The sequence below is a fragment of the Balaenoptera ricei genome, chromosome 5 (genome assembly GCF_028023285.1).
Source record: "Balaenoptera ricei isolate mBalRic1 chromosome 5, mBalRic1.hap2, whole genome shotgun sequence".
In the NCBI taxonomy this organism is placed as follows: domain Eukaryota; kingdom Metazoa; phylum Chordata; class Mammalia; order Artiodactyla; family Balaenopteridae; genus Balaenoptera; species Balaenoptera ricei.
Genome location: NC_082643.1, coordinates 23,283,333 through 23,309,345, shown reverse-complemented (window position 1 = coordinate 23,309,345; position 26,013 = coordinate 23,283,333). Strand labels below are relative to the sequence as shown.

Sequence of the window (26,013 nt, the reverse complement as noted above, 5' to 3'; positions counted from 1 at the left end):
CCCTGCATGATCTATTCTTATCACATTCTATGTTTCCCTTTGCCCTCTGTGCTGTGGTCATACTGGCTATATTTAGGTTCTCAGATGTTCTTTGTTTCTTTGTGCCACAGGGCTTTTGCACTTGCTATTTTCTCTGGTCTTAAAACTATTGCTATTCTTTTGTGGTTTAAAAAAAATTTTTTTTCGAAATAATTTTTCTGCCATATTGGGAAGAATGTTGCTATTTCTCCCGTTTCCATTTCAGAGGCTGAAACATGAGCAGAACCTTCACAGACATTTGCTTTTCTGGCTGAAGAACAGGCTTATTCTTCAGGAAAGCATAATGTTTGTTTCTCTATTATCTTTTTCAAGAAGGTGAGGAAGCAGATAGCTCTTATAGTCACAGATGGTTTCTTTTGTTAAATCCTAAAATATCGCTTGAGACCAAAATCCAATTGTGAAGGTATATAAACATCTCACTCAAAATAAGCCCTAGAGATCTGCTGTACAACATTGTACCTAGTTAACAATAATGTATTGTACACTTAAGAATTTGTTAAGGGGGTAGACCTAATGTAAGTGTTCTTATAAAATAAAATAAGATGAAATAAAATAAATAAAATATCTCAGTCACAGTACTATTATATACGGAAATCAGGGTGAAGAGAACATATGGTGATCGTAAGTAAGGTTCTTACGCTCTTCAACAGTGTTAATGACAAGTCATCTGCTGGGATTCCCTGAGTCTGCTGATGCAGAAGATCTGGGAGGTACTGGGCATGACTTGCCATGTCTGAGTTACAAAACATCTCATTTTGCAACATTATGACAAATGCCAATGTCTTGCAAGGATGCTTAAGACTCCTGAGGGTGACTGCAGATGCTCTCACCGAGTGCCAGGCATGAATGCCAAAACGGCCTCAGCTTACACTTCCCCGAACCCCTTGCCTTTCTTTTTCTCAAGTGAGGAAAAGAGAAAGTGCTAGGGGCAAAACCATAGCACTTTTATCATAGTTGATATTACATGTCCATCCCTACCTTGAGAAAGAAAGAAATAATCCATCAGACATTGCTGGTTAGCTTGTTGAAGGCTAATTTCTCTCTCTGAGGGTCACCTATTGCAATAGAAGCAAAAAGGCAATTTGAGCAAAACTATCCCACTTATTTCCATGGATTCAGAAATTCCTTTAGTGTTTGATACACTTCACTGCACAGCATCTCTGGATGGTCTTACATTACTTCTGAGTGGAACCAAATTTGATGTTGATTCGAAGATATACAAAAAACCATACAACAGAAATTACAGTGTTGTACTCAGAGACCTGTTCACTAATTCATTTGTTTGAAGACAAGTCATCTTTATTCTGACTGAAACCAAATTTTATTATTTGCAAAATTCAGAACTTAATCTTTCACTTTATGCTAGCCAAGGGCAAATAAGAATGCCAAATAAGTCTCATGCATGCCACCACTCCCCTTACCCTCCCCCATCATTCTTCATGGCAAACATCACTGACTGATTTTGACACTGTTTCCCACTGAACCCAGGTTTCAGACTCCGTCTCAACATATCACAGCAGGCATCCTTTATCCAGTTTTTCTTCTCCCATTAAGTGGAAAATGAGACCAGCTTACATATACATAAAATGTAAGTCAGTGTTTTTCAAACAGTATAGATTTCTTTATTGCAGGATTAGTTAGTCTTCAATACTTGGATGTCTAAAATGCTCTTCTAAAAGGGACTAAAATACATAGCACTTTCTCATCTCACTTGATCACAGAAACCCTTTTAAATTGAATATGCGTGAGTTCCTTGTAACACAATTTAGGAAATACTGTACTTTACCACTGATGGATTTTTCTCCTTGAAGCTTCTGATGTTTATGGGTGATCCAGGTGGTCATTCAACATTTTGTAAACATTGGTTTTTTAAATAATGATGTGGATTTGAATCATATGCTATAAGGCTGTGCCTAAGAGCCAGTCAGATAACAAGTCAGCCTAGCGTATCACACTGTATTCACATTTCAAAGAGGATTATTTTTTGCCAACTACCTTCACTGAGCATTTACTTGGAACCAAAAAATATACTAAGCACCTATGTCTCATTTAAGTGGAATGACCGTGTATCTCAGCTTATGCTGGAGGTATGCCTGCCTTTTTTTTTTATCACAATCATTAGCAGTACTCCATTTTACCATGAAAAGTGTCCTCTTGGGATGAAAAATTAATTAAATAATATTTTTACTTTTAATTCTCAAACCACCTATGCTGATGTTGGTATTGATAAGCCCACTTTACTAATGATTACATAGGGCTCAGGGAAACTGAAAAACTGGCTTACTTTACCTAGCTAGGATATAGGTGGGCCAATATTCAAACTACGTTGGTCTTTCCTCAAAGTTCATGCCCTTGAATGCAATACTGCACTTCTCATGTAAGCACATGATGTCATTTAATACCTGTAAAATTATGTAAGAATCTGCATTTTGAAGATGAGAATATTGAGGAAATCATATACTGTAATTTATAAATTTGAGGGCTATTTTATTTATTTATTTATTGTTTGTTTTGGCCAAGCCTCACAGCTTGCAGGATCTCCAGGATCTCCCCGACCAGGGATCAAACGTGTGCCCCGTTCAGTGGAAGCACGGAGTCCTAACCACTGGACAGCCAGGGAAGTCCCAGGTCTATTGTATTTAGAATCTTGTTTTTGCCGTCTTTTGTGTGGCAGTCCCTGCCTTTAAAGGTCAGCCCCACAAAATAAGGAAGGCCAACAAGTATGGTTGTCAGGTACAGTTACAGAAAGTATTGCAAGGGGGGCCTCATACTAACCCTGTGCTAATTAGCTGGGAGTGACTAGATCAGGCTCATGAGCAGACCTCTTTCCTAAATATTTACCCATTTAGAAAAGCAATATGCAGTAAAATTCAGGTAAGTCCAAGTTATTAAAATCAGACCCCCTGAGCATTACAAGAAGGAACTCAGATGAGCATGTGCTTAGAGCATGAATAGGATATAATAATGACTTAAGTTACAAGGTCATTTTCATTAGAACAATACTGAGAACAGTCTCATTTTCTAAAAATTGGAGTCTCCACTGGTAGAATAATCTAATGTTTGATTTACAAAAATGTATGAGTCATCCATTCTTTTGAGTACTTAATGGTCCATTTAAGTTACGCCATATGCACTTCAAAATAAAAACACTGATTTATGCTACCACACAGGTTTCCACTTCCAGAAAATTCCATATAAAGTTAACTGTTTTTATTTTAAGAACATTCTTTTATGTGTTAATCCCATTTTACTTTATAGTGTAGATCAGAGTTTCCCAACCTCGAAGTGTTGACATTCTGGACAAGACATTTCTTTTGTCTTGTAGTTTATAGGATGTTCATTAGCGCCCCTCGTCTCTACACACTAGATGCCAAGAGCACCTTCTCTGAAGTCATGACAATAAAAAGTGCCTTCAGATATTGCCAGATGCCCTAGTTGAGAACCACTGGTCTAGATGCTTCTCTTCTTTATCCTAGAAAACTAAGTAGAAAAGAAGGGAATTAATTTTAAACATAAAATTCTTTCGATAACATTTAATACCAGTCCAAATTTCTCTAGAAGTCAGAGTCAAGTAAGTTTAAGAGGAAGGGGGCTGGTTCTTGTGTACATTAAGAGTAATGGCTTGGGAACAAATCCAAATTGAGTAAGGGAAGATAGGAAAGATAAGGTATTTTATTACCTACTGGTTGCTCAGGCTTCCAGAATCAGCACAGAATCTCCAGAAGAGTTCCCATACAGGTGTTTCCTTTCTGGCAGTGACTAGGGCTCTTAGACAAATGCCCCAAATCTCCAAGGAAAGTTCACATCTTCCTAGTCTACTAGTCAAGATTCTGACATATGATCTCTTCCATCACTAAAAAAAAACTTCTGTAGTGTGGCTCAAATTTGATAGACAGTATTCTGTATGTTAAGAATAAAGCCCAGAGATTAAAAAATATTGCTTCCTTCTGGATATTCTTATCTGGGATCATTCCTAAATTTGGATTACCCTTCCTCCACTTTTGCATTTCTCTACTTTTCATCTCTTCCTTCAGTGCAACAGGCATGATGTGAGCTTCTCTGATCCCCCAACTCCAAACTTCTCTATCTGTCTTCTATGCTCTGGACAAACCTAATAAGTCAAGGAGGGGAGGGACCATGGTTCAGGAGTCATAGGGAGGACCTCAGTTATTTTTGGTTTCTTTTCCTCCCTTTCTTTGTGATGACAAAGTAATAAGATTTCAAGGACCAGAGTATCTAGGGAAAGAAACTATTAAAGGGGCTTTTTGCCACGGTTTTATTCTAAACTAGCCCAGTTCAGAAGGATAGAACTTAGAGGTGCTGACTTTAGATTTCTTTCCATGTTAAAAAACTGAATAACATTCATGCTTTATCTCCCACTTCCACCCTGAATTGGGTCTCAGGTAAGAAATGATCTAATTGCTTTGTAATTAGAAAAGTTGACATTTTACCTGTTACTGGATTTCATGTTTTTATTAAGAATGAAGTTGACAGTGGAATTGTAGGCACCAGTCACAGGCCTATATGGAAATTCTTACTTTAGAGATAATAGACCCATTTGAATTTTATAGATGAAGAAAATTATAGAAAAGCAGTTGGTTTTCCTATTGCTTTTCATGACTCTTTGGGTGGAACAATCCATAGAAATGGGGGCTCAGTATGTGGAAGGGCATTCCATTTCTTGAAAGCTTAGATGTGAAACTATGGACCAAATTTCCAAATGTCATAATCAAGAAGTACCTTCTACTAGGGATTGATCAAACTACTATGTTATTTTTTAAAACTTGAGCTTAAGAGTGTTAATGGTCATGAGAAACTTATGGGCAATGTTTTGCAGAATCACTTAAAATATATATCCCTATAAATCACTGTTTAGAAGCTAGAAAAAAATCATTTGTGTGTTTACTTTATGGGCCCTACACAGTGAAATTAAAAAATATTTGGTAGACTTCTCTCTGTAAACTGGTAAGCAGAAGAACTTAGTGGTTAATTCTCATACATTTATTTTGAAAAGTCAGACATAGCTTTAAACATTTATTTACTTTGCAGCAACTGTGGGTAGAAATCATAGAATGATAAAACCGCATTCTATTCTAAGCTCATAAATTGCTTCTAAGAAATGGGATGATGAAATTATAAGCCTTTTAATAGAGAATATAGGTTGTGAAAATGTATATTAATTTGAGACACAGAAAGTTAAAAAAATAATGTTCTCAAGGTTATAAGCAAACAAGCTCTAAAAAATGGAAGGTTGCTGCAAACATGATGTGACAATAATAATTAGAGCTTTGTATGTGAGAAATTCAGAAAATAGACCATCCACTGGAAAAGCAAATATGTACAAAACAAATTTGTATTTTTTATGCTTATTCTAAGTGTAGCGGGGAGTAAACGATTAAGGTTAGCCCATTAAACAGGCCCAGTAACTTTGCTACAGAGCATTTAACTTCTCTGCTCTTGTTTTTCTTTAATTTTAAAAATGGGAAATAGCTGCTTCAGTGGCAAAATGCATTGTAAAACGCAAGAAGTTTCAAAGAATGCAATTGCTCTACACATTCAATTTTAATGTTGATATACTCATCTGAAGCAGGTATAATGCCAATAAATTGTGTCAATAACAAATTCTGAAATTCAAAAGCTTGCTTCTGCTTTCATAGTATAGATTTGTCCTGAAGACAGCAGGCAATCCAAATGCAAGCTTGCTTCACCCAGAAGTGTCTGCAGATTCTTGAGTTTTATTATAATAACCTGAAAATAAGATCACAGGAAATGTATTAGTGAAAAATGGATCGTCACCTGAAATTGATTACCTAGCATAAAATCACCCCTATAATAAATCTTTCTAAGGAACAATCACCTTTAGCTTGAAAAATACACATGTTTATCGTTTCAGGAGAAGACAATGAAATATTTAAGGTATTCTGTTTGCTAGACAAATGATTCCTTCAAGTTCCTAATAAGCCTGCTTTAGGTTTTCTAAAAATATATAGCTGATATATTACCTTCTTTAGTGATCTTTCCTGCAACAGAAACCAAATTCCTTTTCAACTTGGAGTCGAGCAGGAAGCTAAGGAAAAAAAAATAGACAGAGTTAGCATTTCTCCATTTTAAGGCTGAACAAAGAAATATGATAAAGTCATAGTTGCCTTTCACAGTCACAGAAAAACAGCTTTGTAGAGGCAACTGGCAAGACAGTCCTCCATCTTTAAAGGAAAGAGTCATTGTAAAGCTCAACTACATCAAAGTCCTTGAGTTCAAATTTTATTTTCTTTTTGAGGGAGAATAGCTTAAGCGTTGGGAATTTGTATTCTTTTCCTCTTATCCAAAATCTTGCTCTCAAGATCGTCCTCCAGATCTTGTAGAATAATCTTTGTTTAACAAAGATATTTTCATAAACTCCTGGGCTAGGTGGTACCTCACAATTCTGCTACAGTCAAATGAGTCTCATGAGTTTATGTGCTGTAGACCCATTAGGTCCATATGTGCTGTAGACCCATTAGGTCTATAGCTCATTGGTGGGCCATAGAATGATCCAGAAACGCAAATACTTCAAGCAGTTCTTAAGGGTGAATGACTTTTATAATTACATATGATTTATTTGAAGCATAAGAGAGCTTAAAGGGTTATTAAAATTTGGTAAACTAAAACGGGTTTGTTATGGGCCCTAATTCTGGATTTTAGCAAGAAATCCAGCTGCCAGATGACCCTGGGTAACAGTGCAAATGTCCTACATCACATATGTAGATAGTTGGAATAGCATGATTTTTTATGAAGAAAAATTTGTGGACAGGACATCAGTGGTGTTGTCTTGAACTGGTCTTGGCTTTCCACTGCTGCTGTCTTTCCTTAGTGTTATTTCTGGCTTCTTGTTAGCAATTTACTTTCAGTTAACTCTACAATGTGAAGTAATGCATATTTATATGAACAATATTTTGGCATTACATTTTTTCTTAAAACTAGACTTTAAGGATTGTATAAATCGTGGTTCAAATAGGCTCATCATGTTCCTTTTGCTAAAGAAGATGTGTTTATAACTCCTCTAAGATTTATTTGGTCAGCTGAATTCAGCCACACTTTGGCCTCAGTGCCTTTTTCCTTTGAGTTCTTTCTTTGCTTTTTTCAGAACAGTTAATTTCTTTAAATTATTGCTCATGGATTTTGCACACAAATGCTTATGTGACCTGTTTAGTTCACATTTGTTGGAATGTTTCAAAGCATAGTCAGCATAGAAGGCTTTCATATTCTTTCTCAACAAAGAATTCTTTTTTGCATTTTATAAAAATGAAGATATATACAACCCACCTTATTGCCAAAGGGTATGTTATATGACACATTTTCATTGTGGGCATTTTCATTACCTAGAAATACAAACTCTGTTACTATCTCTTCACTTGTTCACACATTTAATAATTCCTTTATTCAGCACTTTAAAAATATGTATGCAAAGAATAGGATATGGGTAAGGAGAAAAAATATTAAAGAGATCAAAAAGGGCACATTTAAATAGTATGCTTGACAAGTATGTATTAATTTCTCCTACACATAGGGATTGACTAGAATAGGATACTCAAGGAGTTGCTTCAGCTCAGAAACAATCCAACATCTTCGAATAACAAGCTCCACTTGAGTATGCCTTTTTCTTCTTTTTCTCTTCCCCATTTACCAGAATCAGGCAATTGCAAAGCACACTTTTTTTTTTTTTTTTTATAAAAGTTTGTTTCTACTGTTCCACCTTGGCCCATGCTACTTCCTGCTTTTCTCACAGGTGTCTCAGTTTCCATCCCAGCCACGTGCCTCTCCATTCCTGCAGTCAGCCCTGTGCTTCAGGCTGCAGGCAGTGCTTGGAGCTCATGGGACAGCCCCCAGCTGGCCGGCAGCTCCCCTCTACCCTCCCTACCTTCTGCACCCATCCTCCCCCATCACACTGAAGGGAACCCCTCAGCTATTGCGTGCCATTCCAATTTCATTTGTTCTATCAACATCTCCCACTTATCAAGCGTTAGCTCCATTTACACAAATCATCATCTGTTTTATAATAATTCTCCATGATAGAATTCTTTTTTTTTAAACATCTTTATTGGAGTATACAATGGTGTGTTAGTTTCTGCTGTATAACTAAGTGAATCAGCTATACATATACATATATCCCCATATCTCCTCCCTCTTGCGTCTCCCTCCCACCCTCCCTATCCTACCCCTGTAGGTGGACACAAAGCACCGAGTTGATAGAATTCTTATCTGCATTTTACAAATGAGGAAACTGGGGCTTAAAGAGTTTAAGCCAAAGGTCACAGCTAGTAAGTCGTGAAGAGCCAGGTCAGAGTTCAAAGTACGTGCTTCTTTTACTATATCACAACGCCTCTAGCATTGCTATTCTAGAATCATCTCACATTTATTTTGGATGTCAAGTGGTTTTGCTTATAAATATAAAATCTCTGTGAGTTTTTTACAGTGACCAGCTTAATCACATTAGGTTTACATTAATATAAAAGTTGGTTTACTATGAGCTTTGTTTTAGTCCTAAATCCTTCTATAAACACCAAACACTTACCATTTGGATGGTGCACAATGGTGAGCTTATCTACAAGACAAAAAAAGCACATTCTACTGAGTTTCGCTCAATATTTATCTTAAGGTTGCTTCTTCTTATTGTTTGACTACTTTTGTCCTTGAAGTGACTATGTAGTTTCACAACGTGATTTAAAAAATACTAACTCCAGCCACTAAGTGTGAAACTATGTCTTTTTAAATTTTTGTCTTTTTTCCTTCTGACACTTGTCCCACATTATTATGATTTTAGATATCTGACAATAATAAAAGCTTCCTACTCTGCCTTTTTCTTTTTTTCGTTGATGAATTCTTTTTTTTAATAGATCTTTTTTTTTTTAAAGATTGATTGATTGCTATGTTGGGTCTTCGTTTCTGTGCTAGGGCTTTCTCTAGTTGCGGCAAGCAGGGGCCACTCTTCATCGCGGTGCGCGGGCCTCTCACTATCGCAGCCTCTCTTGTTGCGGAGCACAGGTTCCAGACGTGCAGGCTCAGTAGTTGTGGCTCACGGGCATAGTTGCTCCACGGCATGTGGGATCATCCCAGACCAGGGCGCAAACCCGTGTCCCCTGCATTAGCAGGCAGATTCTATTGGGGCTCTATTCTATTAGCCCCAATAGATCTTTATTGGAGTATAATTGCTTCACAATACTGTGTTAGTTTCTGTTGTACAACAAAGTGAATCAGCCATATGCATACATATATCCCCATATCCCCTCCCTCTTGAGCCTCCCTCCCACCTTCCCTATCCCACCCCTCTAGGTCCTCGCAAAGCACCGAGCTGATCTCCCTGTGCTATGCAGCTGCTTCCCACTGGCCATCCATTTTACATTTAGTAGTATATATATGTCGATGCTACTCCTACTCTGCTCTGATATTCTTTTAGCCTGAGCTATTCAAGTATTTTTAAAAATTAACCTTATTCAGAACTACTTACATAAAAGTCATACATTTTTAAGTGTATAGGTTGATGACTCTTGACAAATCTATACAGCATATACCCATCACCCCCATTAGCACAGAGAACATTTCATCTCCACAGAAAACTCCCTTGTGCCCCCTTACCTCAATTCTCACCCACCATTACCCCTGATGGCCCCTGAGCTGATTTCTATCTCTATAGATCTGTTTTATCTAGAAGTCCAGATAAATGGGATCTTACAGCAGGTGTTCTTCTGTGTCTCGTATCTTTCACTCAGCATAATATCCATGAGATGCATTCTGGTTGTGTGTGTGATAGTAGGTATCCCTCTTTACTGCTGAGTAGTATTCCATTGTGTGAATATATCACAGTATACTTACCTAGTCTCCTATTGGACATTTGGATTGTTTCCAGTTTGGCTACTATGAATGAAACTGCTATGAACTTTCATGAACATGTTTTTGAAGGAACATATTTTCCATCTTTTCTTTCTCTTGAATAGCTAGGTCATCTGTCGATAGTAAGTGCATATTTAACATTTCTAAAGTCATCACAACACTTTATACTCCCAACAGCAATGCATGCAGTTCATGTCCAGTTCTTCCACATTCTAACTGCTTAACCTTGACATTAAAAAATTTTAGTTATATTTGTTGTGTATTGGTACCGCGGTGTAATTCAATTTACTTTTTCCTGATGATTAATGATGCTGAGCATCTTTTCACATGCTTATTAGCCATTTTTCTTTTTGTGAACTAAGATCTAGGTACTAGATGTGCGCACTGTTGCTGGGCTGTCATTGTTTCTAGGTGCTCTCAGCAGACAGAGCTAAGGAAATATATATACAACTATATTTCTATATTTATGTGTAACATATATATTGGGTTGGCCAAAACGTTCATTCAGGTTTTTCCATATGATCTTATGGAAAAACCTGAACGAACGTTTTGGCCAACCCAATATTAACAGCCATGAGTTGTTACGCTTTTACCTCCAATTCCAATCCGATACTACAAGATTCATTCTGGGCTTCCTTCTTTCCTTAGTTGTAACTCCTTTCTCTGACAATAGGGAACCTGGCTCTCATTATCAATAGTGCATTTATTTATTTACTCAATGCTAGAATATACATAAAGTAGTTTTGAAATTGCTAAACTATACCCCTGTAGAGAAATAAGACCTACTAACTGGAGTATAGAATACAATGTTTATGTACTGTTTTTTTTCTTTTTAGTCTTAGAATATGCTGTTTTCTAAATTTATTTGTTTTTTTTTTTTCTATCCCCCTTTAGTGTGGATATGTTGTTTATTTGTAATACTGCTAGGTTCGTTTTCCTCTGCTTATATTCCATCTTGACCCCTTCTCTGTCCCATCCTAGTTTGTTGAATATGTAAAATATTAACAAAGTTCTAAAAGTCAGACTACAAAGAGATTTACTCACAGAAGTGTAGGGTTTTTCTTTTCTTTCCCCTTTGGAGTCAGGTTTGGTGAGTTTTATTTTTAATTAATTTGCTCTTTTTGTCTGAGTTGTTTAATGTATTGGCAAAAACTTAATTATATCTCCTTAGACTCTTTTTAATGTCTGTAGGATCTGCTGTGATAGCCTCATTTTAACTCCTGATATAGGTAACTCTTGTTTTCTCTTTTTTGCATGATCATTTTTGCCATGGGCTTATCAAGTTCATTAACATTTTTAAATAACTAATTTTTGGTTTTGTTAATTTTCTCTATTATTTCTCTGTTTCATTGATTTTTGATCTTATTATTATTTTTTCCTCTCAGCTCTTTTTGGATTTAGTTGCTTTTCATTTTCTAGTTTCCTAAGATGGAATCTTAGATCATTGATCTTAAATTTTTCATCTTTTCTACTTTCACATTTATAGCCATATATTTCCCTGTAAGTACTGTTTTGATTGCATTCCACAATTTTGTAATGTTGTGTTTTCTTTATCATTCAGGTTGAAATATTTCCTTGTGATTTCTTATTTGACCCCATGGGTTATTTTGAAATGTTGTATTTAATTCTTAACTCTTTGGAGAGATTTTTTTCTAATTTCTTAATTAAATTCTAGTTTATTTCTGTTGTGGTAAGAGATAAAAGATTTCAAAAGACTGAAATATTTCAGAGAACATACTCTGAAGATTTCAATCTTTTTAAATTTATTGAAAATTTTCGATAGTCCAGTATGTGTTCTGTCTTGCTGAACTTTCCATGTACACCTTAAACAAACGTGTATTCTGAATTTTTTTGATGCCCTGTTCTGTAAAGTCAATTAGGTCAAGTTTGTTGACAGTGTTGCTTAGATCTTCTATATTGTTACTGATTTTTTTCTATTTCTTCTATCAATTACTAAGAAATAGGTGAAAACATCTCTGAGTACTATCAAATTTTGCTTCATGAGTTTTGATAAAACTCATAAATACATATACAGTTTAAGGTACACAAATATTTAGGATTTTTATATCTTCCTAGTGAACTGCCCTTTTGTCAGTTTGTAATATCTTCTTTTGTCTCTTGTAAAACTCTTTGTATTGAAATTCATCTTGTCTTGTATTGATATAGCCATGCCAGCTTTCTTATGCTTACTATTGGCATGGTAGATCTTTCACCATCTTTACTTTTAACCTATCTGTGTCATATTTAAAATGCATGTCCTTTAGATAGCACAAAGTTGGGTATTACCTTTTTATCAGGTTGGAAAATGTCTACCTTTTAGATGATACATTTAATCTATTTACATTTAACACAATTATTGATATGACTCAGTTTAATACTAACATCTTGTTCTTGGTTATTTACTAATCCATTTTGTTTATGTTTTTGCTACTTTCCTGCTTTACTTTTTGGCGAATCAAATAGCTTTGTAGTGTTACATTTTATTTCCTCTATTAGTTTCTTTATCTATCTATCTATCTACCTACTTTATAACTAAGATATGTACCATTAACTTACAGTCTATTTAGAGACAATAGTGTACTTCTTCATGCTTCATGTCTTACACTTGACACTTCATCTTTCTTACCTTAATCTTTCCTCTTCTTTATAACTGATTCTTTATATTCCATACTTGGAACTACATGTTACAAAAATTTTGCAACCATATAATTCCACTTATCTGCACCCTCTGTATTTGCATAATTGTTTTCACATCTTTTCCTTCTTCATATGCTATAATCCCTAATTTAAGTGTTACTATTTTGCTTTAAACAGTTGTTTTTGAAATAATTTATGAGAAAAAAGAAAACATAATATTTTATTTCTATCTGCTTTGTAAAATTTTCAGTGTTCTTTATTCCTTAGTGTGGATCTGAGTTTTTGTTTGTTAATAACCCCTTCACCTTGTATGACATTCTTTAGCATTTCTTACATTGCAGTTTTGCTGTCTATGAATTCTCTGATTTCGATTATCTGAAAACGTCTCTATTTCAACAAATTTTTGAAGGTTATTTTCCCTGGATATACAGTTCTAAGTGGTCATTTGTTTTTCTTTTAGCACTTTAGAGATATTATTGCACTGTCTTTAGTCCTCCATGTTTCTGATAAGCAATTAGTGAATATGGAATATGCTTATCCTTTTCCCTCTATATGTAATGTGTCTTTTTTCTCTGGCTGCTTTCAAGAATTTCTCTTTATCTTGACTTGAAGTAGTTTGACTACAAGTTGCCCAGATGTAGTTTTCTTAACAGTTATGCTAACTGGAATTTTTTGAAGTTCTTGGAACAGTATGGAGGTAGTTTACATTAAATTTGGAAAGTATTTGACCACTGTTTCTTTTAAAATGTTTTGGCCCCAACTCATTCTTTTTTCCTCTGGGATTCTCATTACATGTATGCTAGACTGTCCTATATTGTACTACATGTCTCTGAGGCTCCGTTCATTTTTAAAGTCTTTTTATCTCCCTGTTCATCATATTGGATAATTTCTGTTGATCTGTCTTCAAGTTCATTAACTCTTACTTACTTTTGCTATATCCAATCTGCTGATAAGTTCTTCTGATAAATTTTTCATTTTTCTTATTGTAATTTTAATTTCTACAAATTTCCATTTGGTTCTTTTATATAGCTTCAATTTTCCTGCTGAGATTTCATATTTATACACTCCTTAAAACCATATTTTTCATTAATTTAAATATGTTCATAATTTAAAGTTTTGTCTGCTAAGGTCAACAGGATCATCTCAGGTTCAGTTTTTATTGATGGCTTTCTTTTTTCTTTTCTATGAATTACATTTTTCTTTTTATTTATACCTCTTCTTTTATTAAAAAAAAGCCCTGAACACTGGACTTTAAAGATAATCTGTTGTATATTCTGGATTCTGTAATATTCCTTCGATGAGTGTAGGTTCTTGTTTTAGCAGGCAGTTTGATTACTGGCAAGAACTTGTGGTAAGCTTGGTTTTCTGCTTTTTTCAGTGTTGACCTATAGTTAGCCCAAGGTGTTTTCTAAGGCTCTCAGTAGGACTAAGCCTACAAACTGTCTTCTGTGGGGCTCCTGTAGGGGCTTGGTTTTAGGCTTTGTTGGGGCATGTCTAGAGGAGGTCTTACTCTAAGTCATAGTCCTTACTCATTTTACCTCTTGGGTGTCACAGCAGGATGCCAGGTGTTTTAACAAAGTGTTAAGGAGACCTTTCCTCTCTGGCAGGGCAGAACTCAAACATCCCCAGTTTGGCTTTTTCCTGGCTCTGCTCCATCTCCAGTGTCTCTGTTCTGCCTTCCAAGTGTTAAAAGCAGTTATCTTGTACGCCTTGAGTGGTCTTGCCCTGCACATGTACAGCTCGTCTCTCAGCCACAGACTTTTGGAGTCCCTCACTCCCTCTGAGGTTACCTCTCTACGCAGCTACCTCCTCTTCAATGACCCACCATGCACATCCCCGCAGCTCTGGCTGCCCTGAACTCTGATCTTTGCACCCCTCAGTTTGACAGGACTGCTTGCTTGCTTTGCACAGATTGTAGCCAGAAAATCAGTCTCCTGGGCAATCATGAGAGATATCTCATACATTTTGTTTTTCTCTGAGATTATAGTCTTAGGCTGCCTATTGTCTACTCCCTGAAATCAGCTGCCTCATTTTTCTGCCCAGTATTTGTATTCTTACATTGGGAGGATGTGTCTGGTACTACTTATTCCATTTTGGCTGGAAGGGGAACTAGTTAATTCCTAATGATTAAGAGTATTAACTTTGGATTCCAATAGCCGTAGGTTGTAGTCTGTAATCTGTGTGTTTAGGGGCGTCTTAGTTTCTCAGATTCTCAGTTTCCTTACTTATAAATTGGGACTAATACCTATCTCAAAGGGTTGTTAATAAGGTAATATTAAGTGTATAGTATATAGCTAATAAATATTAGCTACTACTACTACTTAATGTTTCTTAGTAAAATTATTTATGTTTTTTGTACTTTTATACATTGTTAAAATTTTACTCTTATTCCACATTACAATGGAGGTCCGTAGAACTCAGTTATTTGTAAATTAGTCTTGTGTATATGACTTTAATTATTTTAGAAAGTATATTTCTGTTTTAGAAAACATTTTCTATTATTAATTATTAATAATTAATAATATTATTATATTATATTATAATATATATTATAATATATATAACATATTATAATATAATATATAATTATACATATATTATATATAATAATAATATTAATAATAATATTATTAATTATATATAATTATTATATATAATATATTATATTATATATTATATATAATAATAATTATTAATTATTATTAATTATTTTAGAAAGTATATTTCTGTTTTAGAAAACATTTTCTATTATTTATTATTAATTATTAATAATATTATATTATAATATATATTAGAATTATATATATTATATATAATATGTATTATAATATAATATATATAATTATATATATTATTATATAATATATTATAATATATATTATATATAATTATATATATTATTATATAATATATTATATTATAATATATTATATATAATAATATTATTATTATATATAATATAGTATAATAATAATTATTATTAATTATTATTATTAATTATTTTAGAAAGTATATTTCTGTTTTAGAAAACATTTCTAAGAGAGCTTAAAGAATTCTCTATGGAAAAGTAGATAACAACCCAATAATGTAAAAAAGAAAATGAATTTTAACATGGTGAATTTCAGCATGAAGTACTAGCTATGCAATATTATTGAAAATGGAAGAGATGGAAGCTTTCAAGCTTTGCTAGTGGCTGTTAGTTTTTAATTATCTGTGCAGGGGTAGGGACTTGGGGACAGAGTGATCAGAGAGTGACAATGTAATTTATTTTCAGTTTTGGAATGTGTTGTTTATCTTTGGAGAAGATTTACCGTCTTAATGTTTGGTTTGTGTTAACATTCAAACGAATGCTTTTCCCCCCTGGGAGCAACTGTTAATTATTAGCAAGGAGAATCTGCGTTGCAAAGAAGCATGATAGCTTCAGGACAAGGCAACACAAAATTTATAATTTAAAATGATCCACATGTGGACAGTTGTGAGAATTGACTATATTGAGAATATTCTACCTTATTAAAAAAAAGTGTGACTCCTTAATAATTTAATACCCTATATAATGACTCATACAAAAAAAAAAACAACAAAAAAACACCAAACAACTGGAGCAGAATTATCTTATTTGCAATTTACATAGAAGTCAAAGGAAAGGAAGTAACTAGCATTTATTGAAGGTCCATTATGGGCCAGAGAAGGTGAAAAGTATTTTATCTGTTAACTTGGACAACCACTTCCAGATATATGTAAAATCATTCCTGTTTCGCAGACAAGGACCCTGAATACCAAGGATTAAGACTGTCCAGTTTAAGCAGCTGGGAAGTGATAGAGTATAGATTTGAACTCGGGCCTGTTTGACTCCACTGTCCTTGCATTTTCCATTCTATTATTTTTGAATAGCAGGCAAATTTTACTTACTATAGACATTTTCTTCTTCTGGCCTTTTCCCAATAATGCAATCTCGTAGTTGGCGTAGTTTTTCCTTAATGAGGGAACAACCAGGAAACAGAAGTCAAGATTCACAAATTTGTCATGGATTAAGATGAAAACTTGAACTACTATCACCAGTACCACCACTACTACTTAGTGTTAATTTGGTACTTACAGTGTCCCAATCACCGTCCTTGATACTTTACATGCATTATTTTACTTAATCCTCACAACTTCATGCAGTGGATAAAGAACGTCATCATCTCATTTTACAGATAAGGAAACTGAGCTACAGAGAGATTAAGTAACTTTCCCAAATCACACAGTTATAAGTGGTAGAATTAAGGTAGAAACCCAGAGCCCAATTCTTTTGGGAGCTGTTTTCCCAATCGAACACCTGAGGCATCTACATTGGCTATTTGGTGTCCAAAAGCAGGAGGCCAGCACAATGATGGTCTCCTGCTGTCTGAGACCATCTCCAGCCTCTGTAGGGTACCTGCCTTACTAGAAATTCCTTCTAAGAACCAGGGACATGGTAGCAAATGATACACAAACTGGATTCCCTTTTTAACTCATCTGTGACCTTTCTTTACTTTCCAAACATTCTACATTGAACATCTATTAACTATTTAACTGAAAGGTAAAGCAAGCTAACATTCAAAAAATCTGCTTTTAGAAGAGAACCTAGAGTAGCACTTTTCCTAAGGGTTGCCCCTGAAGCCTAGAAACCACTTTTCCTAGAGTTGTTTTCATTGCCTTAAAGATCCCTTCCTATGAGTGGAGCAAGGGACCCACTGGCTGTGAGCAGGAGTGAGGAGAGCTAAAGGCAAGGTTTTCTCAGCCATCTCACCTTTGACTCCAGGGATTCTACGTGGGTCTTCATTAGTCTAGAAGCTCTTCTACTATTAACTCTGTATTTGTGCCATTTTTTCTCCTATTTTCCTAGGATAATATCTCTGTCAAGAATAATATAACTTCACAGCTACCTCTGATAGGATTCATCCTCAGGATACAAATGAACATTTTTGTAAACTACAAGAGTAATACTGAAAAGTATATGGGGATGAGTGTGTGTTGGGAAAACAGGGAGAACATTCATTTTTTGTTGTTCTGACTTTTGTTCAGACCCTTATGTTAAGGACTGACTAAAAAAACACAGGGAGAAAGCTCTTTGACATCGGTCTTGGCAATGATGTTCTGAATATGACTGAAAAAGCACAAGCACCAAAAGCAAAAATAAACAACAGGGACTACATCAGACTAAAAAGCTTCTGCATGGCGAAAGAGGCAATTAACAAAATGAAAAGGCACACTATGGACTGAGGGAAAATATTTGCAAATCATGTATCTGAGAAGGAGTTAATATCCAAAATATATAAAGAACTCACACAACTCAGTAGCAAAAAGTCCCATATAATCTGATTAAAAAATGGGCAGAGGAACTGAATAGATATCTCTCAAAGAAGACATAAAAATGGCCAACAGATACGTGAAAAAATTCTCAACATCACTAATCATCAGGGAAATGCAAATCAAAGCCACAATAGGATCTTACCTCAGAACTGTTAGAATGATTATCATCAAAAGGACAAGAGGTAAGAGATAAGGTTATGGAGAAAAGGGAAGCCTTGTGCAGTGTTGGTGGAAATGTAAATTGGTACAGCCATTATGGAAATCAGTATGGAGGTTCCTCAAAACATTAAAAATAGTACCACCATATGAGTCAGCAATCCTACTTCTGGGTATTTATCCAAAGGAAATGAAATCAGGATCTCAAAGAAATAGCTGTATTTCCATGTTTATTGCAATAGCCAAGATATGGAAACCACCTAAGTGTCTATCAACAGATGAATGGATAAAGAAGATGTGTTATATATGTATATATATATGTGTGTGTGTATATATACACACGCACACACACACACACACACACACACACACAATGGAATATTATTCAGCAAGGAGAAAGAAGGAAATCCTACCATTTGCGGCAACATGGATGGACCTTGAGGGCATTATGTTAAGTGAAATAAGTCATATAGAGAAAGACAAATACTGTGTGATCTCACATATGTGAACTCTAAAAAAGCCAAATTCATAGAAACAGAGTTGAATGATCGTTATCAGGGGCTGAGGAGTGGATGAAATGGGGAGATGGTGATGTTGGTCAAAGGGTACCAACTTCCAGTTATAAAATAAAAAGGTTCTGGGGATCTAATGTACAGCAGGATGATTATATTTAACAGTACTGTATTATATATATATTATACTTAGCAACTTGAAAGTTGCTAAGAGAGTTAGCATTATTTGTTCTCGTCACACAAAAATGGTAATTTTGTGACATGATGGAGGTGTTAGCTAATGCTATGGTGGTCATCATTTTGCAATATATCACATCAGCCCGTTATACACTTTAAATTTAGACAAAGTCAATGATATCTCAATAAATTTGGGAAAGAAATGGAAAAGAACTGACTGATTCCTCCCACAGTCCTCAGTCAGAGTCACAAACTTTGGACTCTAATGGAAAGTAATCTTAGGGTTTGTTCTTGCATTTACAGGTTAAATTTTTTTGTTTTGTTTTGTTTTACTTACTGTATTCATTATCCCATTATCCCTATATAGTAGATAAGTCACATTGGTCTCAGAGTAGTTGAGTACAGACCACCTTAAATTCTTTCTAAAACAGTATTGAATATAAATACACAAATAACATATAAACAACCAAGGGTTTAATAAAGCAACTAGTGAAATCCTTACCAAGAAGGTATTTAGGTTGGATCACTTTAAATTGTAAACTTTATTATTGAAGGGTCTAAGAAGGATGAAGTACAATTGACTTAACAAAACGTATATAACTTATTTTCTAGCATTGCTAGGAAAGTGATTTGTAGGTCTGCACTTAGGCACATTTTACCCATTTCGGCATAAGAAGGATGCTTGATGGTGATGGCAATGGTGTGGATTGAAAGCAATACTGTAGTTCTGACCATGAACAACGATCCGTTACAGAACTCTACAATCAGCATTCTTAGCATTTGTTTGGCAAAAGAACTGCCCTTGCTTAACACTGCAAAATCTTGACCAGGTCCAGTCACCTAACCACAACAAGAGCTATCCATAGAGACAGGTGATTTCTGACAAGGCTTGTGCTCTCAGATGTATTGGAAAAGTCCCTTGCCTAAACTATATCCCGTCTATATGCCATATTGCTTGAATCACCATTGTGATTCATTTCCCTGTTGTTTAAAAATGTTTTCTTAAGCATTATTTTTAAATAAAAATGATCCTTGGGAAAGGTAGCATATTATGCTATTAATGATTATTTACACTTAGGCCTAATGTAGCTAATGAGATGTGTTTAATCAAACAGCTGCCTGAGAACTGGCTTTTAAGGTACTGGGGTTTTATATGATGAGAAGAAACTGGTAAAATATTTTGGGAGTGGTAAGGCCTATTGGATAGCTAGAATATGGTCCTGATACCCCTCACTGAGGAATGTCATGGGGTGTATATTATATTACACAGAGTATATTTTGTTTTCATTCTCCTCTTAGAACCACCTACTGCAGTCCCCTCTCAGGATGTAAATTATGTTTAAAGAAGACAAGCTTATCTGAAGTTAATACTCTTGGCATAATTTCTGTAAATCCTGACCGATATATATATTCATATATATGCAAATCCTGATATATATATATGTATGTATGTATATATTTATATACATGCAAATCCTGATATATATGTATATATATATTTATTTTTCCAAAGGTTAAGGAGAAGAGAAGATAAACCTTATTAAATTTTACTTAGGACTATTGTCTGATATGATTTCAATCATTTTCTTGTTCCCTTTAAGTCTGGTCTACATAATACATTCTTCAGAATTCTGAGCACGTTAGTGTAAAGATGTTTCACTGTAATTTCAGCAATGAGATTCATAAAACATGCACTGTACTAAGGACAGCCTTATAAGTTGATTAGGTATTAGCTCTGATACACATGGTCTCAGCACTGAGTTCATCGATGGTTTGTAAACATGAAATCTGGGTACTGTCGAACTTTTAATTGGTAGTTTAAAACCTCTTTTTTGTGTGTGGTTAGTTAAAAACAAAAGAACAGTTACATGTATTTCTTGTTAAGAGAAAGAGGCTTACAAAGATGCTGGAGCTCTGCACCTGAGGGAATGTTCCAGAAGGGATTGGGGTCTGTATTACCTGCTGAATTATTTCCAGGCCAGTCTTTCCCATCTGCCAGTATTTAAATTTCTCCAGGGCTTCGTCCACAGAGAGTTTCCCATTCTTGACTTTCTCTTGCAGGAGGATGAGTTCCTCCTGCCCAGCAGCAAGGCAGTCCCTTATGGTGGAAAAGGCTTGACTCTCCATCCGAGATCTGTCTACAATATGAGGGAAGGGTGTTTTAATGAGAAGTCTGCATGTGACAACTGGAAAAAAAAAAAGCACTCTAAAAAATAAGCAGTTTGAGTTCCTTGTTCTAGCTAGTCTATAAGCAGTTACAGAATAAATCAGTACAATTTTTTAAATGAGTTTCTTTCTAAGGATGGTCATGACTCAGACCTAGTGTTATGGGTGAAAAGAATGTGTCTCATCACTGAAAAACATAAAGGGATGAGGAGAGAAAGAACAGCAAAAGTTCTGCACTACGCTGGTGGTGGGCAGTGCTAATTTCATGTTCTTTTGTGAGAATTACTTTTAATTAGGTCCACAAAATACTTAGCATAGGGCCTGCTGCATAGTAAGCTAAATAAGAAAAAGTTAACACTATCATTACTAATAAATATTTATGGAATAAACACAATCTCTCCAGCTTTGGGAAAAAAGATCTCAACCAACATCCAAATGTCACAAGAGGTGCAGGATCATTTGAGAATTGATTCCTGAAAGATTTAAGGTAAATAATTGCCGGTCCTTTTGTAGTGAACTGCATCCTTTTCAGAAGAGTTTATTTTGGAACATGCTATGTATTATCTGCTCGGCACGATGAGAACATTCGATGGTCTGATGTCTCCTGTGCGGCTGCTAATGCCACACCAGACACTGGCCTGAGGAACAGTGAGAGCAAATTGCAGACCACGGGTGAGTCAGTGTTCTGACGGCGCTTAAAGACATAAATGAAGCTGTTTGCTTTTAGGGACTCTCTGTGCTCTCCAGGCTACCCCAATCTCTGTTACTCCCTATAAGTCTCTGGATGACTTCACACGTGTACCGCCTGCCTGGCTGCAGAACTCATTTGCGTTCTCATTTACATATTTCTCCTAAGTCCAACATACTTCTTGCATTATCTCAGCAGGGATTGGATACCTCAGCAGCGGCACACGTTGTATGCACTCTCAAATCCAAATACGCCCAGAGTCTAGAAGGAGAGAAGAGGTAGTCCCGCCAAGCCGTAGGCAGGTTGGTAGTAAATTGGGCACATCGCTGGAGAAATTGCTCATGACTGGGAACTCTTTTTCAAGAAAGAAGTAGATCAATTAGACTGTTTCTAGACCTGATTGACGGGATTTGTGAAATGGGGAGGGCATTCAAATTCTATCCTAATAAAGATTCATTGATAGGATTGGTTAGTCTGGAAATGAGAAGTTCAAGTACTTGATAGCAGTTTTAAGTATCTGATGGGAACTTGAGCCTTGGGGCAGTCTTGGCATGACCTCTCAGGTCCCTTTCAGTTTTGAGATTCCAGCAGTGAATCTTGGAACAGGGGCACAGAGAGGATTCCTGTTTTGTAAAGGTTCACATGCACATAAAACTGCTCCATGGCCAATCATTCTGATTCCCACGGGGGCTTTCTTGGCTTGTCTTTTCCCTTCAGAAGTCCTATTCCCCCAGAACTAACAAGATGTCAACAGATTCTATACTCTAAATCTTTTCCTTCAGGGATGACAGAACACAAAATCCCAGGAGAATTGGAGAAGCAGAAGTCAGCCAGAGCGCTCAGTGGTTCAGCAACCAAAAGCACAGGTAACAATTGAGATCTTGCTTCTTACACCACTTGCTTTCTATAGGTCTCCACAATCCAATTCAATTCGTAAGATGCTGTTTGCAGTAGAATTCTATGTGCCATTCCTGCCAGAGTGTGGAGGTTTAGCATCGTCATTTAACAGCTATGCCATTTAACTAGCACCTCACTTCTGTCATCCCTTTGCCTAAGTGTGAATCCATTTTTATCGCAAATACCCATGCAGCTGGATTTTCTGCTTTTACAGAAGTTATCTCAAGCCAAGCCTTCCCAGAAAACGGTACCAACTTCAGTTTTGCTATATGTGCACGTTTAGCTGAATTAAAAAAAAAAACATTGAATTCTTTTAATAATATTCATTTCAATTATCCCTTCATAGTTCAAATTTTAGCTATGAAAATATAAGTAAGATGACTTTTTGGGGGGAGGCAGGGTTCAGTTTTGCATGGTTGTGCAGAGACAACAAAAGAACAAAATTCAGGAGTGGCAGAAGTTGTAGACAGATTGAGTCCCGAAAGTGAGTTGTTTACAACTAGACTAATTTTACATACATCTGCTTTTTCTTCTTTTTTTTTTTTTCCCCCATACTAAAAACATTAAAACCAATTGTCTTGATAAATTACTATTAGGCATGACAAGCTGCAAAGAAAAATGATTTGGCCTTTTACCTCCTTTCTTCCTAAGGGCAGACTAATCAAACCAAAACATGCAACCTGTAATTTTTGGAAGGCTGTGCAAAATTTCTTTATTGCATTTAGATGACTATTTTATGGGGGGTGGAAGGGTTTTTCCTTGCTCCTCAAATTTGTATTTATTATTAGTTTATTTTCGTAAGAGTTAGTATGAGTTTAACATAATTTTCATTGAAAAGCATTTGTCAGACTGCTATTTGCCCACACGGCAGACTCTTGTTCTTTTATCGTAAAAGCTTCAAGACAAACTACAGTTTCTAAAGTTTTAGTTCCTTTCAGATCAATTTTTCTTTACAAGATTTTCCATTTGATCAAGTTTTGGTCAAATTAACATCAAGCAACCTGTCTGGTGGACATATGAATCTAGAGATTAGGTAAGAAAGCAAATTGAGCTTTTCATAAAAGTTCTTTCTACTACCAAGTGACTGGCTAGAAGAACATTTTTCCTGAAAAACTGAAAGTCAGCAACTTGATTGGCCAACACCAAGGAACTTAAAATGTGAAATATCTACTTAGTAAATATTAGCTGGTCATTGAAATAATAATAATTTAAAAGACCATGTGCAACGAAGAGTGTGCTTATTATACAAGGACAAGTACAAAAGCAGGATGCAAAATTGTATATATAGTAAAATTTTAACCATAAAAATGTTGTGCATATAATAAAGCAGGCAGGGACAGTTTTAAAGATGATATAGGTCGTTCTACTGTGATGGTATCAGAAGTGATTACCTTTTTCTAATTTCCAACTTTCTGAAATAATACTATGCTGCTTTTACAATAAGAAATTTCTCCCACTTCGCAAATAGGTTTCTCCATGGAATACACCCTTCCAAGTTGTGCCAGATATACTATACCATGCCATACCATACTGTACTAGCTTACCAAATTATTTTGTGAGCAACTGGGACAAACTTGAAAGTAATAGGACTTTAAAAAAATCAGGAGCTTCCCTGGTGGCGCAGTGGTTGAGAATCTGCCTGCCGATGCAGGGGACACGGGTTCGAGCCCTGGTCTGGGAAGATCCCACATGCCGCGGAGCAACTAGGCCCGTGAGCCACAATTACTGAGCCTGTGCGTCTGGAGCCTGTGCTCCGCAACAAGAGAGGCCGCAATAGTGAGAGGCCCGCGCACTGCGATGGAGTGGCCCCCGCTTGCCACAACTAGGGAAAGCCCTCGCACAGAAACGAAGACCCAACACAGCTAAATATAAATAAATAAATAAATAAATTAAAATGAATAATGCTTTAAAAAAAAAAAAGAATTAAACTGAAATTCCACCTCTACCACTTATTAGTTCTGTGACCTTAATTACAGATAACCAATCCATCTTAAAAAGGAAAATAATATCTACCTCATAAGATAGCTGTGAGGACTTGATCTATGGTATATAAACGCTTCACACAGTGCCATTTGCCTTCAGTGATTGTGACTGCTCTTTGAGGATGTTTAACTGACACATGTATTTTCATAACTGCTGTTCTAATTATAACCTTATTTTGAATCTTTTTTTTGCCTTTTTTTTTAGTTTTTGTCTTTTGCTAGAAAGATTAGGTAGATAGATATAGAGTACATATATTATATAATTATATAATATTAAGTGATTTAGAAGGTATATATTTTGTTTGTTTTAAAATAATGATTACTTTTTTAAATTTCAGAGATTTTTTACCTTATGTTTTTTGATTAGTAAAGACTTGATAGGGCATCATTTTATTTTTAAATTATTTTCTAGTTCCTAGACATTTTCATATTATTTGAGCACTGGACCTAGATTATTGCAATAAAATTATGATCTCTTGCATTGCCTATTTTTATCACCGATATTTTACATTCAGATGTTTTATAAATAAATTTATAAGAATTATTTAAATTTAATTCCATGTTTTATTGAATTCATTATTCAGCACAAATTCTTTAATGCCATAACTTCTTTTTTTAAAACTTTTTGAAGTATAGTTGATTTATAATATCATATAAGTTTCAGGTGTACAGCACAGTGATTTAGTTATATATGATGTATATACATTTTTTTTCAGATTCTTTTCTCTTATAGGTTATTACATAATATTGAGTATGGTTCCCTGTGCTATACAGTAGGTCCTGTTGGTTATCTATTTTGTACCTAGTAGTGTGTATATGTTAATCCCAGCCTCCTAATTTATCCCTCCCCCACCCCCTTTTCCCCTGTGGTAGCCGTAAGTTTGTTTTCTGTGTCTGCAAGTCTCTTTCTGTTGCTAAGTATCTCTCACTTATTTAGAAGATATTTTGGGGAATACTTTCATGATGACATAGAAATGCTATCTTTTCTAAAATCTTGGACATTCAAAAAATATATTTGTTGTTTTCTTCTTACACAAACACATTAGCTGACTAAATATAAGTTGCAACGTTTTCCCAATAAATCATGTAGTCCATTATCTCAAATTTTTGTTACATCATTTTCTAAATTGTAAAACTGATTTTGATTTTTTAACAGAAAATCTAAGTTAACATATTTCCTCAATACTTGAGGGTTGTTTCTTCATCTTTATAACTAAAACGGTTTGCTAAGATGCTTTTAAATGTGGGTATATTTCCTTATTTTTTGCTAGATCACAGCGAGTCCATACAATCTGCATATTCATTCCCCCACTCTTCTGTACTCTGAAGCTTTGTTAAACTATGTCATTGATTGTATTTTCTAGCCTATTTTTAAAAACACCTATTATACATGAGTTGGATTTCTGTCCTCCATGTCTTTTGACTGCTTTTAGTATTTCCATGTATTGGGAACAAATCCTTTTCCAATTATGTTCTCAACTTCAATAATTGATTTTACCCACTGTCACTCCTTTTTGTTATAACCAACATGGATTTTAATTTGCTATTGAAATTTTAA

At 35.2% G+C, this 26,013-nt stretch overlaps 1 protein-coding gene across 4 annotated transcripts in view; it reads right to left on the bottom strand.

The window, feature by feature from the left end:
- Nucleotides 1–5,294: 5,294 nt before the first annotated feature.
- The window catches only part of BANK1 (B cell scaffold protein with ankyrin repeats 1), a 321,258-nt gene continuing 300,539 nt past the window's right edge, over nt 5,295–26,013 (bottom strand). For all 4 annotated transcript variants that reach the window (XM_059923918.1, XM_059923919.1, XM_059923920.1 and 1 more), the window contains exons 12-17: nt 20,682–20,860; nt 16,453–16,516; nt 8,591–8,620; nt 7,342–7,397; nt 6,042–6,106; nt 5,295–5,787 (exon numbers count right to left, since the gene is read on the bottom strand). In XM_059923918.1, the coding sequence (XP_059779901.1) occupies nt 6,047–6,106; nt 7,342–7,397; nt 8,591–8,620; nt 16,453–16,516; nt 20,682–20,860 (389 nt within the window). In that variant the 3' untranslated portion in view covers nt 5,295–5,787; nt 6,042–6,046. The remainder of the gene's footprint in view (nt 5,788–6,041; nt 6,107–7,341; nt 7,398–8,590; nt 8,621–16,452; nt 16,517–20,681; nt 20,861–26,013) is intronic.